Below are 16,713 nucleotides of genomic sequence, written 5' to 3' on the forward strand. Positions count from 1 at the left end.
TGGATCCATTAGCCTTGGGACCAGACCCAGGACCCTAGAGAATTGGGTCCCAATACTGGACCTAAGGTAATTTGGTCCTGACACAAGACCCATTAGTCTTGGGTCCTGACGTCATATCCAAGAGAATTGGGTGCATACGTCGGACCTATTATACTTGAGCCCTGAAGAGGAACCCATTACACTTGTTTCCTGACATAGGTCCCAAGAAAATTAGGTCCTAAAGCAGAACCATTACCCTTTGATCCTAATGCAAGACCCAATTGAGTTGGGTGTTGAAGCAGGACCCAAGAGACTTGGGTCTACACTGAAGACCCATTACATTTAGATCTTGACGTCGAACCCATTACACTTTAGGTCTGGACACGGATGCATTACTAATGGGTATGGACACCAAACATAACAACCTTGGGTCTGAACATGAATCCTAAGCCTTGGGTCAAACATGACTGCAAGACCCAAGTGATTTGGGTCTACATCTCTGTTACATCCAAGGAACTTGGGTTAGGCTTTCCTTTCCAAACCCAAGTTTCTTGGGTCTAAAAGGGGATGTCTAATCCAAGTTAATAATAACAATAATAATTGATTTTGCCATTAAAATCAAATCTATATTTTTTTGATAGTAATAATATTTATTTTAATTTTAATAAATTGAATAATATTTAATTTGTCTACCTAAGTTCTTATATTTTTTAATCTTTTTTTTTAAAAAAATTTATAGTTTTCTTTCGATGGTAATCATATATGTATTTTAAATTCACTAATGATAGTAACAATAACAATAAAATTAATAATAATAATTCTTAATTATACCCTTCAAATAAAATCTATTATTTTTTTTTCAATAATAATAATAATAATTTTTTACAAATTTATTAATTATTATATTAATAATATTAATTATAATCAAAAAAATAATATTTATAATAAAAATAATAGTATTTTTAATCTTAATAATAATAATAATAATATTAAACTTGTTTGACCCAAGTTTTTATAATAATAAAAAAAATTATTAACAACAACAACAAAAACAACAATAATAATTGTTATTATATTTTTTTCTTCATTATTCTTCTATGCAAGGTCTGCAGACTCAGCCACACAAGTCAGAAGAGACCCAAGCGTGCAAGTCTGCACCTAGCACGTAGTTTTGCAAACCCAGGCACACGATTATGCAGATCCAGGGGAGTGGGTCTACTGACCGTAGGCAAGAGGGTCTGCACACCATGAGCATGTCTGCAAACCCCAGGCATGAGGGTTTGAACCCAGTGCGCATGTCTCCACACCCAGGAGAGTGGGTTTGTAGACCCCAGGCACGCAAGTTTGCACCTAGCGTGCAGGTCAACAAATCCTAGACACGCGAGTTTGCAGATCCAACACTTGAGTCTGATCCTAGAACCCAGGGTATAAGAACCCTAGCGCCAGGTATATGCCGCCTAGAGCCTGCCTACAATTACACCAAAATCTAAACTAACCATTTTCTCCTGGACCAAAAAATAACTTCATCTTTTTGTAGTCTCAGCAACTTTCTTTGATAAAAACAACCTTGTTATTATACTACTTCAATTCATCGTACAACTCTATGTGCCAAATGGCCTATTATAAATTTTATTTTTTACTCTATTAATACAGATCTAGAGAGCTGCTATTAGCAAATTGTTAGGGCCTCTTTATGTTTATAAAAAATGGCCCGTGGTTGATTTTCTTGGGGTACTAGAAAGCGTTAATATAATGTTGTGTATTACACACACGCGTATCAAACTATTTTATCAAAATTTCAAATCTATTGTGAAAAAAAAAACCTTGGTTAAATTTTTACAAGTAAATCTAAAAGGGATGGGAAATTATCTGTACATAATGCACAATAAATCTCGTCACAAAACACAAAACACTGTGAATGCATTGTTCACAGTTTTTTTATCTCATTTGTTTTGGTTTTAATGACCAAATTAAAGGTTAATTTGTTAGAAGATCGTAAAATTAAAAAATATAATATCAAAATAAAAAGACAAGTGAATGAGTGATATTTTCAGACTTTGGGGTAAAATATCTATTTTTTCCTTGAAAAAAACCATTATAATGGGGTAATTTAATGATTTTATAATAGGCCTTTTGGCATTCCAAAATTTAAAGGGGAAATTACGTCCTTTTGTTTTATGGACTGTCAACATCCATTTTGTATTTGCATTTGGATATTTTTGTAATTATCAAGTTAGTTTAGAAACAATTATATATATATAAAATTATTGACAGGTACTGCATTTGTTATCACGTGAAGGGCCGTCTAATTGTCGAATGCTATTTTCTAAGGTGGTATTTGAATTCTCATAGCATTATCTTTTAGTGTTTAAATTTTTTTTATTTTTTATTTTAATATTTTAAAATCATTTTAATATGTTAATATTAAAGATAATTTTAAAAAAATAAAAATGTATTATTTTAATATATTTTTAAATAAAAAATATTTTAAAAATAACTACACCTTGTTTTCAAATGCATTAGTTAAGCGTGATGGTTTATTTTTGCTTCTCCCCTCTCTGCTTCCTCAAAATCGGTGCCTAGCATTTATGAATATATAATTATTCTTTTAATTTTTTACTCCCCCTCCCTTTCTTTTTTTCATGCATCTTATCTCAATTTAAGGCTTTAAGCATCTATCATCACCACCGCCACTGCCCTACCTTTTCCGTCTTCAAAACGGTAACACAGTTCAACTGGCATCCTGACATTCTCCCCTGATATGACCTTCTTTTTGCATTTATTAAGGCAGCTCACAGTACCCTTTTTTTTTGTTTTTTTGTTTTTGTTTCATACTTACAAAGCTATTTGTTGCCTAGAGGTGTCGATCTTGAAGAGAGATTTGTGAAGATGTCTCAGTCTCAGCAAGAAAACAGTAGCAGGGATAAGAGATGGTCTCTCCAAGGAATGACAGCTCTTGTCACTGGTGGAACCAAAGGACTCGGGTAATTCCAGATTTTCAGTTCCTTTTTCGTCTGCACCTTCCATGATGTTTTACTTTAGCTCCGTAGTCTTAATTTATTTTAGTTAATTTCTTGGAAGATGATGCACAAAAGCAAGATTCCATTAAGGTCTCAAATCTCTTTAGTAAAACATAAGAATATTAGTATATTTTCTTCCCTCAATTTACAAAATTCAGCAGAGAATATAAATTGAAGGGAACCGCTATATCCACATAACAGTTTTTATATCCACAACAGATTTTTTTAATCTAAGGAAAAGATTAATGAATTCTATATACTTTTTTCATCAAAAAATTCATCCCCTGCTTGAGCACCCCTCTCGTGGATCTAAGAAAATGCTCCATGGATTTAGTGTTTTCAATGTATTGACATTATGTTGTTATCGCTAATAACACTGATTCCTGGGTCCATTACACGTAGTCCTTTAGTCTTTTGACAGCAATAACTGTAGACTTGTTTGCTGATGATCAATTATGATCAGGTATGCTGTTGTGGGTGAGTTGGCAGCACTAGGGGCAATCGTGCATACATGCGGGAGGAGTCAGGAACAGCTGCGTGAAAACCTCCGTGAATGGAAGGCGAAGGGTTTTAAAGTTACTGGTTCAGTTTGTGATTTGTCCTCCAATGCTGACAGAGAGAAGCTGATGGAGGAGGTTTCTTCTTTTTTTGATGGAAAACTTGACATCCTTGTAAGTAAAATTTATCTTCGTTTCTCATTTGCTCAACTCATTCACAGCACTTAGAACTTGCATAATGCCAGTAATTTACATGGAAACTTACATCTTGAAGATTATCAGAAGGACAAAAGCATTGCAGAAGATTACACGATCACTAACTCCTAATGTTTAGTCGAAGTTAAATGCTTGGGAGAATATTCAGGGGATAATTGATTCTAATCAAATCTCAGCTTGCCTAAATTCTGGCACTTGCAGTTCATGTCCCTACTTAAAAATATTCTGTAAACAAAACAAACAAGGTAGTGAAAAATACGTTCTGTTCTTTAGTCTTTCTTCAAACTCTACATGGTACCGGAGGCATCACATTGGCCAACGTTAAATGACTTCCTCTAGCTCTACTGCACTTCCCACTTTCTTCACACCACCCACTGTCAACATCCATGAACTCACTAAAGACAACTACACCACGTGGAAAGCACAGATTATACCTTATTTTATTGGCCTTGATTTATTCGGTTACCTTGATGGAACCATTCCCGAACCACACATGACTCTCTCTTCTATTGACGCCACCAATGCCAATGCCTCTTCTCCAATTCCTGCATACACTCATTGGATTTGTCAGGATGCCTTGATACCAAGTGCCATAATGTCCACATTAACTGAGCCTATTGTAGGTCAAATCAAACCTCATATGATGTGTCTAGCAAGCACTGGAAAAGATCTTTGCCTCACAATGCAAGCTCGTGTTTTTCATCTTCGTTCTCAACTCTCCACTCTTCGTAAAGGTTCTCAATCAACCACTAATTATTTCTTCAACATCAGAAAGATTTCTGATGAACTAGCTGTCTCTGGCCAACCTTTATCATAGGACGATACAATCACTTGTATTCTTGCTGGACTTGGGCACGATTATGACACATTAGCCACCACTATTACAGCTCGACAGGATTCTGTTACGTTGGAGGATTTGTACTCATTACTGCTGATTATTGATTCTATAATCATTGCCAACAATACAACATCCTTTTTTGGCAATGGTTCTGAAAATCTTTCTACTCGTCAACACAATTCCTTTCAACTTCGCAGCTGTGGAAACAGTCGTGGACGCGGGCGTGGCTACTATCGCACTCACCACTCCAATTATCACACCAGTGGTCGAGGCCAATTCAACAAAGAACCCATCTACTATTGCAACTGTCGCACGCAGCCGCACGGAGGCCGAATACAAAGCTAGCTCTTGCCAATGCTGCTGCTGAATTACAGTGACTGCGCAAGCTTTCGGAAGAACTCGGTTTAACCCCTACTCATCAACCTATCATTTGGTGTGATAAAATTGGAGCAACATATCTCTCTGCCAATTCCATTTTCCATACTAGAACACAAACATATTGAAATCGACTTTCAGTTTGTTCGTGATGTTGTGCATAACGAACAAGTCCAGGTCAAAGTTCTCTCCACCAAAAGATCAGATTGCTGACCTGCTAACAAAACCTCTGGCCACACAAAGGTTCCACCATGCCCGGTTCAATCTCAACGCCAGGGAACTTCCCTTGAGATTGCGGGGCGTGTCAGTAATGTACATGGAAACTTACATCTTGAAGATTATCAGAAGGACAAAAATATTGCAGAAGACTACACAATCACTAACCCCTAATGTTTAGTCAAAGTTAAATGCTCGGGAGAATTTTAAGGGGATAATTGATTCAAATCAAATCTCAGCTTGCCTAAATCTTTGCACTTGCTGTGCACGTCTCTACTTACAAATATTCTGTAAACAAAACAAACAATGCAATGAAAAATACTTTCTGTTCTTTAGTCTTACTCTACACAGAAGGGCTTAGAAATATTATGAGGGAACCTAATTAACCGTGACATAAATAATGCATGTAACTTGATATTGCAAGTAAATAAGAACTTGTCTGATTGCCTAAACTTTGCTAATCTATAGATAAACAATGCTGGGGGGAACATACATAAAGGAACCTTAGACTACACAACTGAGGATTTCGTATCCATCATGAATACAAACCTTGGATCTGCTTTCCATCTGTCCCAGCTTGCACATCCACTTTTGAAAGCTTCAGGAGCTGGAAGGATCGTCTTTATGTCATCCATTGCCAGTGTGGTTTCTATAAACCCTCAATATCCTATATATTCAGCTACTAAAGGTACTTGGCATAATTTTCTATCTCTCATCTCGTATTCCTTTCTGGTGTCTGTATCACAGAAGCTTGTTATGTTGTGATTTCTATATAATTGCAGGTGCAATGAACCAACTTACAAGGAATTTGGCTTGCGAATGGGCTAAGGACAACATAAGGGTTAACGCAGTGGCACCGTGGGCCGTCCGAACTCCTCTCACTGAACATGTACGAACTCTCCAATTCTTTAACTAATGTTTCTCTCCTTTATGCTTAATTTCTTTTCCTTTCAGTGCTCGTTGCACAAGTGCAGCAACGTAGGTGAATCGTTTTTATCACAGGAAATTGTGTCGAGGATGAACATTTTGAAAATATCTAATAATGCTTTTCATGTACGATTCAGTTTCTCGACGACGAAAAAATTCTGAAGGACGTTGTCAATCGAACCCCTATGAAACGACTTGGAGAACCAGGGGATGTGTCTTCTGTTGTCGCATTTCTATGCTTCCCAGCACCAGGCTTCTTAACCGGACAAGTTATTTGCGTTGATGGAGGCATGTCAGTGAATGGCTTCTCCATGGGCTGAAAACTAATTAGCTTCAAGGCCTGTTAGTTCATCTACTAGCTTGCAGGAAATGTACGAGAGAATCATATTGCTGGTTGTTGAATTATTATAGCCAAATAATAGTCAATGACTATCAATTGCCAAAAAGTTAGTTCATCTACTGACTTTCTTTTCTTTATTTTTTTCTTTCGTTTTTTCTTATACATAATTCTTAATGTTTAGGTGGATTTTATACTCTTACATTTCCTACTTAAACTAATACGTTTATGCTTCTCTATATCTAAGATTTATTCTTATCCAAAACTCTAATAGATATTAATCTTTAATATTGCAAAGTTAAAAACTATTAGAATTCTTATAAACTCTATATCCTAACTCCCGACTAATAATGAATTCTAACATTCTTTTTCAATATTAACTCTTATTATTCTTTAATCTTTTGCTCTTTACGATATTTTGCCTCAAACGTGTTAATGTTGTTTTTATTCTTTCATTACCAAACATGAATTTCTTTGACTTTGAAGAAAGTGATTTTACCTTTGTACTCAACACCAATTGCATTTTTCCAAGCCATATTCGTATTTTCAAATCTTCAATCAGTCTCAATTTCTTGTAACTTAATTCAAAATTACTCCTATTACTTTGTCTTGAGTTTCCACTAGAAACCTGACTCGAGTAAAACTCTAAATCTTGGATTGACTAGGTCGGCTATTGAGTTAGATTAAATTTAATGATTATGTTTCTAACAACATGTTAACTGAGTTTGTTTTCTACTAGAAATCTAACTCGAGTTAGGCTCCAAGTTTTGAATTTTTCAAGTCGATTTGCTGAGGTTGATTGAATTTAATGACTATGTTCCTAAACCCTTATCAACTGAGTTTGCTTTTGTGAGATTTATGAAATACTAACCGAGTTTGTTTTCTACTAGAAATCTAACTCAAGTTACGCTTCAAATTTTGAATTTGTCTCACAATTTGCTGAGATAGATTGATTTTAATGACTATGTTCCTAAACCCCTATCAATCCAGTTTGTTTTTGTGAGGTTTACAAGTGTCATAGCCTAATTTCTTACCCCTCATTCTTGTATATATTTTGAAAAATGAATATATATATCTTTTTAGTAAATTTAGTAAATTTTAATTATTTTGTTATTTTTATCAATTTATCAGTTACTACGAACTTTCATGCTCTGCAGGTATGGATGACTGGAACAATGGGAGAGCTCACCCCGGTGAGTATATTCTTTTTAAATATGACTTTTCCAACTATGTTAGGTACATTTTGGCAAATTCTTTGTCCGCTGCAATCTTAAGTGATTTTGAGGTCCTGTAAGTTGTGGCAACTTTTATTACAACGCCATCCTCCCGATCTGAACATCAGCTGATGAGTATATGAATAATGTGTCAACCATTAAAAATGTTTCTAATATAATTATATACGCAATAAGTTTTCGTTTACTGGAAATGTTTTGGATACAATGGTTAGTCTGTCAGTCTAGTTGTGTCTTTTCCAACCTGACCAGAGACAGACCTCCTGTGAATTCGAAGTGGGTCATCATCAAACCCTTCCATTTTCAGTATTTCTTTATCGTCGAGTTGCTGAATCTTGTGTCCAATGCATACTATGTGGTATTTGCTGTGCAAATGTTGTTCTTGAGACTCTTCATTTAATATCTGCTGCTGCTTTCAAGTAGTAGTAAGAAGTTAAGCAGTGGTAGTTGGTTACATTTTGAAGTTGACATTGTCCAAGCTAGATTCACCACTTCGAAGGTTTTTATTAGTAAGCTTCACAAGATATGGACACAGAATACCATGCTGGTTGAAATAATTTGAGTGTTGATGGGTCGTGGTTTATGTAAATCAGTCCCATTTAAAAGCCAACACATGAAAATCACAACCCAAGGAGGGATTATATCATTACCAACTTAAGTTGGATAGGGGAGTGCCCGTGCCCACCTTTATGATGGGTCAGGACACGTCCGCACCCAACCACATATTGGGACAGGGACGCGTCCGAGCCTGACCTCATATTCTGGCCAGGGGTGCAGCTGTGCCCCACTCCATATTGGGTCATGATGTATCCGCTCCTAACCCCATATTGAGCTAGGAATGAATCCTGCCCAACTCTATATTAGACCAGGGGCGTGCCCATACCCAACTTCATATTAGGTAAATGCTTGTCTGTGCCTAACCCCATGCTGGGCCAGGGATGCGTCTGTGCTTAACTCCATATTGGATCGAGATATGTCCCTGCCCAACTCCACTTTGGGCTATGAGACGTCTATCTCTGACCATTTTTAAGTGCAGTCACAAGTTTAACCCAACTCCTCTTAGGCTCATTGTGAGTTGAACCTAATACCCATCAGGCTGAGTGCACATCTAAAAAGATAACTCCACACTAAGCCACTCATACCCTGTGTTTGGATTAGTAATCATGATATCCATTATATCCTATTAAATACAAATAAGTTGTTCATGCTTCTATTAATTAGATGGGATTGTACGAGCAGTAAAATAATATTATCTTACTCACACAAGATTATATTTCTACCCTCCTCTACGTACATGAAAAGGTCAAGTTAAGTAATATAAAAGAGGGTAGGAACACACGAAAAGGGGTTCGAAACCTTATACAAAAAGACATAAACACATTTTCTATTTCTTCTTCCTTAACAATACATCTTCTTCTCCTTCCTCTTCTTCATCTTCATAAAAGCTCATTACTCCTTTTATTAATGTCTTTTCCACACAAAAATACCTTTCCTAACTTAATCTTCAGAGGGTTCTCTATCAACACTCGAGGGGACTTTGAGCAAGTATTTATCTAGGTTGAGATTTACATCCCTTAATGGAATTTATTAAAGAAGAAGTGATGTGGGACAATAAATAATAAGAATTAAAACAAGAAAAGAAAGAAGTTTTAAAGAAAGAATAAAGCTAAATAAGAGAAAAAAATAAGATTGGAGATATTCAAAATCTGCAATATTTTCATTAATCAACAAAAACTATCTCATAAAATGACAGAGAAACATATAAATAGTAAACTCTAAAACATCTCGTTATTGGGCTCAACCCATCAAATCAAACTATTTAACATAAATAATTTCAAATAAATAAAATAACAATGAGACATGCTCAAATGGACTAAATAAAATAACATTGAGATAGTTCCAAATGGATTTAGTCTCTCAACCAAAACGTGACAGGCTGGGTCATCCTACGTCGTCTCTGTCCATATACTTGTGTAGTTTATGGTGTGGATTTGGTGCCATCATTGAAAAACCAATACAGTCTTGAAGTGAAGATCATAACTATAAATAATATAAAAGAATTTGTGTGAATAATTCTTCCCAGGATATTCCCATTGATTATCCTCATCAAATGCTATTAATCTTGGCACCTTCATGGAGCTTGTCTCTGTCAAGTCAAGAACTAATATACCGTATCTTTCAGTTTCTAACTAGGAACATATATTTTATGAATATCATTTAACAGGCTGTGAAGATTGATGGACGTGAAGTTGGCGATGGACAAGTGGGACCTGTGACTCGAAGGTTGCAAAATTCTTACAAAAAGCTTACAGAAGAGTCAGGAGTGCCCATACCATCCTATCAGGAGAATTAAATAATATATATAGCTTCTACAAGGTCTGATCACTTTTCCTCTTTCAGCAAGCGATACTAGTAGAAAAACAACATTGAACTGAAATATGAGCCACAATTACTTTCACTATACAAACAGAATGTTTCATGTCATTTGTTTAAACGTATCATGCTCTTCTTGAACATATTACATCTATAATTTACCAATCAAATCATGATTTCTTCTTCTTTGTTTGATGCGCAAGAACACTTTTTTTTTTACCAGTTCATGAACCATGACTGCTGCTAAGAAACATTCGATGCCCTCTCCCTTTAACATTCCCTCGCCTTTCAACGATGGAACTTAATTATTTGTGCAGACTGTAGACATTGTGCAAGGGGGGTTGCTTTCATTCCCACAGAAAGAAGATTGTGCAGTTGCGTTTCGATCGCCAGCATCACAGTTAAAGCACTGCAGATTTCAGATGCTTGTGGAGATGATAACATAATCTTGGCATTTCTCTGCATGTTAACACAGAAGCTAAAATGGTTAATGTGGTTAGCAACACAGGGCTTTTAAGTAATTCCCTACATCTTAAACTTCAGTAGGGATGTGTCTACTTAGCCAATGAAATAAATCTCAGACTGTTAAATAGTTTGAACGTGATTGTGGCATTTACTTCAAGCAATGCTATAATAAAACGGGAGCTGATAATTACTTGATGGAGTCTGATGGGCAGCTGCTAAAACTCGGGCTGGAGGATGAAACACCATTTTTCTCCAGTTTCGACTTCTCACAAAACCATTGGGTGGAGGAAGATGTATAGAGCAAGATTTTAAAGGATCAAGATGTTCAATAAACTTGAGCATATCATATTGCCTTACAAGTTCGACTCCATTTGTGCATGTAAGATGTTTGGTGATGAAGTTATTTTTGACACTATGAAAATATTTGGAAACACTTAAAAATTTAAAAATTTATTTTTATTTAAAAATATTTTTTTTATATTTTCATATTATTTTAATATATTAATATTAAAAATAATTTAATAAATTTTTAAATAAAAAATATTTTAAACTACAACATGGTAATATTTCGAGCTCAAACATTTCCTACTTATCCGGTGTATTGCTATGATATGCTATTACATAATGAGTGAACTACTTCATGTACGTGGGCTTGAAGATTGCTTTTGGCTAATGTTTTAGAACATAATGTACATGAAAAGTATTATTTGGTTGAAGGAACAAATGGTTATATAAAATAAATATGTTTTTTTTTTTATAATTATAAAATAAATTTAAATTATTATAAATTATAGGGGATATATTTATTTTTACTGACTCTATCGAGTAAGAAATAAACTAAGCAGGAAAACGAGTAAGAAATAACCCTGCCACCTCCCTCCCATAAGGTAAAACAAAATCATAATTATCTTAAGTTTTTATCTATATTTAAACTTATCAGTTTTTTTTTTCTTCTATAGTTATTTGAGAATGTTATGAAAGTTATTTTTTAAAAGTTTTAAATATATTAAAACAATATTTTTTTATTTTTTAAAATTTATTTTAACATCATCACATCAAAACAATTTAAAAATATTAAATAAAAATTAAATAAAAGAATTTAAATTTTAACAAAAAGCAGTTTTAACCCATTCTATGGGCTGTATAATTTAGAGGACACAATGCGTTATGAGAACCAATGGAAAGAGATTGCTTCTAAGTTTGGACTTCCATCAGACAGGCATTTTGACTTTCAAGCTCTTTGCAAAGGATATTCCAAGACCACACAATACCCAAAATAAATCTTCAGTAGAGTTTCTTTTGGCGTCATGTGGTGCGTGTTTCATGCCATTGAGTTAGGCGTTCATTGTTTTTTTTTCCTTCCCTCTCTTCTTTTTTTAAATTTTTGCTTAACATTTAAAATTTTAGAATAGCCTTCTTAGAGATATTTGAATATCAATACTTATTATTTTAATTTATTAATTTATAATTTTTGTCATTGGCTATAAATTTTTTTATTTGTTTTCAATAATTCACAGTGTTTTGAAACCCGATCAGCGGATCGGGCAACCCAGCCGATCCGGGGCTGGAACAGGACCGGGTTGAAGAAAAAAAGAAGGAAGGAAAAACTTGGTGTGACCCGGCTGACCCAGCGGCTGACTTGGCGGTTGACCCAGCGACTCGACCGCAAATCCGTTAACTTTTGTTTTGTTTTTTCTTACCAAAACGACGTCGTTTTGATTTTTTTAAAAAAAAAATTGACCCAGCCGACCCGATGACTCGGTTAAAACCCGAAACTCGGGCCTTGGACAAGGCCAGGTCTTAAAACTAAGATAGTTCACATCCCCCTTACCACCCATTTTTCCATTTTCAATTTAAGCCTCTATCATCACAACAACCGCTGCCCCTTTTGCATTTATTAATGAGTGTGTTTGAAATTGCAGTAGCTGTTGTGGTTGTGGTTTGAAAAAAATTATTTTATAAAAAATAATTTTAGTTGAGGTTGGTTTGAAAAAATAGATGTTTGGTTAAAACTATAGTTGAAATTGAGGTTAAACAAAAAGTAGTTTAATATGTTTGGTTAAGAATGCTTTTAAAATTGAGGTTATAAAATATATATATATATATATATATATATATTAATATTGATGGTTTTTAATTTAAATATTGTAGATTTAACTATTGCTATTACATCATGAAATAAATAATACTTTATATAAAATATTTTTTATTATTCCATTAAACTATCCACCATTCCATAACGTACGAAATATATCCGACAAGGACTACAATTTTTATTTTTTAAGAACACAACAACATTAGGTAAAATACAATCAAGAACAAAATTGAGATTGCGATTAAATTTTATAAATGCGGCGTCATCAAGCAATCTTTGTCTAATCTATATAGTTATTGATAAATGTTTAACACTAGTTTTTTGAATAAAACACTATAAAAAAAAAAAAAAATTTATTTTGTTGAATTGGACCCGGTTCAATGCATTTTTAACTTTGAACTGGACCGGTCCAGTCGGAACAGTGAAGTCATTGAAGAAAATGGATGAACAGTGAAGCCATGCTCCATTGTTCATCCATTTTCTCATCATAAAAATCAACAAAGAGCTGCTTCTTGTAACTTATGGCTGTGCCACAGTTAATAGTGGGATCCACTACTAAAAAATCATGATAAAAGCATTAACAAATTTTAAAAATTGTGGCTAGAAATAAACCTTACCGGCAACCATAATACCAAATAGGCAGGCTGCTCATAGTACTTTTTTTGTTTCATACTTACAATGCTATTTATAGCCTAAAGGTGTTGAACTTGAAGGAGAGGTATGTGAAGATGTCTCAGCAAGAAAACAGTAGCAGGGATAAGAGATGGTCTCTCCAAGGAACGACAGCTCTCGTCACTGGTGGAACCAAAGGACTCGGGTAATTCCAGATTTTCAGTTCCTTTTTCATCTGCACCTTGCTTGCTGTTTTACTTTAGCTCCGTAGTCTTAATTTATTTTAGTTAATTTCTTGGAAGATGATGCAATCTCTTAGTAAAACATAAGAATATAAGTATATTTTCTTCCATTAATTTACAAATTCAGCAGGGAATATAAACTGTATTATCGCTTGTAACACTGATTCCTGGGTCCATTACACGCAGTCCTTTAATCTTTTCGCAGTAATAACTAGTTTATTCTTGAAATTAAAGGTGTTAAAATAGTAGACTTGTTTGCTGGTGATCAATTATGATCAGGTATGCTATTGTGGGTGAGTTGGCAGCACTAGGGGCAATCGTGCATACATGCGGGAGGAGTCAAGACCAGCTCGATGAAAACCTCCGTGAATGGAAGGCGAAGGGTTTTAAAGTTACTGGTTCAGTTTGTGATTTGTCCTCCGATGCTGAAAGAGAGAAGCTGATGGAGGAGGTTTCTTCTTTGTTTGATGGAAAACTTGACATCCTTGTAAGCAAAATCTCTCTTCGTTTCTTATTTGCTCAACTCATTCACAGCACTTGGAACTCACATTATGTCAGTAATTTACATGGAAACTTACATCTTGAAGATTACACAATCACTAACTCCTACTGTTTAGTCAAAGTTAAATGCTTGGGAGAATATTCAGGGGATAATTGATTCCAATCAAATCTCAGCTTGCCACTTCCTCTTTCTCCAAATCCTGTATACACTCATTGGATTCGTCAGGATGCCTTGATACCAAGTGCCATAATGTCCACATTAACTGAGCCTATTGTAGCTCAAATTGCTTCTCATCAAACCTCATATGACGTCTGGCACTTAAGCACTGGAAAAGATCTTTGCTTCACAATCCAAAGCTCGTGTTTTTCATCTTCGTTCTCAACTCTCCACTCTTCGTAAAGGTTCTCAATCATACTAATTATTTCTTCAACATCAGAAAGATTTCTGATGAACTAGCTGTCTCTGGCCAACCCTTTAACATAGGACGATACAATCACTTGTATTCTTGCTGGACTTGGGCATGATTATGACTCGTTAGCCACCACTATTACAGCTCGACAGGATTCAGTTACGTTGGAGGAATTGTACTCATTACTGCTGATTATTGATTCCATAATCACTGCCAACAATACAACATCTTTTTTTGGCAATGGTTCTGAAAATCTTTCTACTCGTCAACACAATTCCTTTCAACCTCGCAGCTGTGGAAACAGTCGTGGACGAGGGCGTGGCTACTATCGCACTCACCACTCCAATTATCACACCAGTGGTCGAGGCCAATTCAACAAAGAACCCATCTACTATTGCAACTGTCGCACGCAGCAGCACTGAGGCCGAATACAAAGCTCTTGCCAATGCTGCTGCTGAATTACAGTGACTGCGCAAGCTTTCGGATGAACTCGGTTTAACCTCCACTTATCAACCTCTCATTTGGTGTGATAAAATTGGAGCAACATATCCCGCTGCCAATTCAATTTTCCATACTAGAACACAAACATATTGAAATAGACTTTTAGTTTGTTCGTGATGTTGTGGATAACGAACAAGTCCAGGTCAAATTTCTCTCCACCAAAAGATCAGATTGCTGACCTGCTAACAAAACCTCTGGCCACACAAAGGTTCCACCATGCCCGGTTCAATCTCAACGCCAGGGAACTTCCCTTGAGATTGCGGGGCGTGTCAGTAATGTACATGGAAACTTACATCTTGAAGATTATCAGAAGGACAAAAATATTGCAGAAGACTACACAATCACTAACCCCTAATGTTTAGTCAAAGTTAAATGCTCGGGAGAATTTTAAGGGGATAATTGATTCAAATCAAATCTCAGCTTGCCTAAATCTTTGCACTTGCTGTGCACGTCTTTACTTACAAATATTCTGTAAACAAAACAAACAACGCAATGAAAAATACATCCTGTTCTTTATCTTTTTTCAAACTCTACACAGAAGGGCTTAGTAATATTATGAGGGAACCTAATTAACTGTGACATAAATAATGCATGTAACTTGATATTGCAAGTAAATAAGAACTTGTCTGATTGCCTAAACTTTGTTAATCTCTAGATAAACAATGCTGGGGGGAACATACATAAAGGAACCTTAGACTACACAACTGAGGATTTCGTATCCATCATGAATATAAACCTTGGATCTGCTTTCCATCTCTCCCAACTCGCACACCCACTTTTGAAAGCTTCAGGAGCTGGAAGGATCGTCTTTATGTCATCCATTACCAGTGTGGTTTCTATAAACCCTCAGTATCCTATATATTCAGCTACTAAAGGTACTTGGCATAGTTTTCTATCTCTCATCTCGTTTTCCTTTTTGGTGTTTGTATCGCAAAAGCTTGTTATGTCGTGATTTCTATATAATTGCAGGTGCAATGAACCAACTTACAAGGAATTTGGCATGCGAGTGGGCCAAGGACAACATAAGGGTTAACGCAGTGGCGCCATGGTCCATCCGAACTCCTCTCACTGAACATGTACGAACTCTCCAATTCTTTGGCTAATGTTTCTCTCCTTTATGCTTTCTTTTCCTTTCAGTGCTCGTTGCACAAGTGCAGCAACGTAGGTGAATCGTTTTTATCACAGGAAATTGTGTCGAGGATGAACATTCTGAAAATATCTAATAATGTTTTTCCTGTACGATTCAGTTTCTGGACGACGAAAAATTTCGGACGGAGGTTTTCAATCGAACCCCTATGAAACGACTTGGAGAACCAGGGGATGTGTCTTCTGTTGTCGCATTTCTATGCCTCCCTGCACCAGGCTTCTTAACCGGACAAGTTATTTGCGTTGATGGAGGGATGTCAGTGAATGGCTTCTCCATGGGCTGAAAACTAATTAGCTTCAAGGCCTGTTGGTTCATCTACTAGCTTGCAGGAAATGTACGAGAGAATCATATTGCTGGTTGTTGAAGTATTATAGCCAAATATTAGCAAAGACTATCAATTGCCAAAAAGTTAGTTCATCTACCAACTTTCTTTTCTTTATTATTTTCTTATGTTTTTCTTATGCATAATTCTTAATGTTTAGGTGGCTTTATATACTCTTACAATTCCTACTTAAACTAAGACGTTTATGCTTATCTAAGTAAGATTTATTCTTATCCAAAACTCTAATAGATATTAATTTTTAATATTGCAAAGTTAAAAAATATTAGAATTCTTGCAAATTCTAAATACTAACTCTTAACTAATATTGAATTCTAACACTCTCTCTTAGTATCAATTGTTATTATTTTTTTTTATCTTTTCCTTCTTTTCATGATGTTTTGTCTCAAC

The 16,713-nt window shown here is 35.4% G+C and overlaps 2 protein-coding genes and 1 non-coding gene across 6 annotated transcripts; all 3 read left to right on the plus strand.

Moving 5' to 3' along the window:
* Nucleotides 1-2,539: 2,539 nt before the first annotated feature.
* LOC118051442 (tropinone reductase homolog At2g29150-like) lies at nucleotides 2,540-10,602 on the plus strand. 4 transcript variants are annotated; one of them, XR_004688025.2, is made up of 9 exons: nucleotides 2,540-2,700; nucleotides 2,838-2,963; nucleotides 3,463-3,670; nucleotides 5,610-5,829; nucleotides 5,924-6,030; nucleotides 6,206-6,514; nucleotides 7,563-7,598; nucleotides 9,862-10,013; nucleotides 10,328-10,602. XR_004688025.2 is itself a non-coding variant. In XM_035062092.2 (6 exons), exons 2-6 carry the CDS (start codon nucleotides 2,869-2,871, stop codon nucleotides 6,386-6,388), a joined length of 813 nt encoding a protein of 270 aa, XP_034917983.1. In that variant the 5' UTR covers nucleotides 2,540-2,700; nucleotides 2,838-2,868; the 3' UTR covers nucleotides 6,389-6,644. The 4 variants fall into 4 exon arrangements, 1 of the variants encoding a protein (XP_034917983.1); XR_004688026.2 differs by having other exon boundaries at nucleotides 5,718-5,829; XR_012169922.1 differs by having other exon boundaries at nucleotides 2,548-2,700; nucleotides 2,823-2,963.
* Nucleotides 10,603-13,209: 2,607 nt separating this feature from the next.
* On the plus strand, nucleotides 13,210-16,425 carry LOC118051444 (tropinone reductase homolog At2g29150-like). Its single transcript, XM_035062094.2, has 5 exons — nucleotides 13,210-13,387; nucleotides 13,704-13,911; nucleotides 15,492-15,711; nucleotides 15,806-15,912; nucleotides 16,084-16,425. Exons 1-5 carry the CDS (start codon nucleotides 13,299-13,301, stop codon nucleotides 16,264-16,266), a joined length of 807 nt encoding a protein of 268 aa, XP_034917985.1. The 5' UTR covers nucleotides 13,210-13,298; the 3' UTR covers nucleotides 16,267-16,425.
* Nucleotides 14,397-14,536, plus strand: LOC118051537 (small nucleolar RNA Z247). The gene has a single exon (XR_004688048.1). It is a non-coding gene; the product is annotated as a small nucleolar RNA Z247 (small nucleolar RNA).
* Nucleotides 16,426-16,713: the final 288 nt, after the last annotated feature.

The sequence above is a fragment of the Populus alba genome, chromosome 5 (assembly GCF_005239225.2).
Source record: "Populus alba chromosome 5, ASM523922v2, whole genome shotgun sequence".
Lineage (NCBI taxonomy): Eukaryota > Viridiplantae > Streptophyta > Magnoliopsida > Malpighiales > Salicaceae > Populus > Populus alba.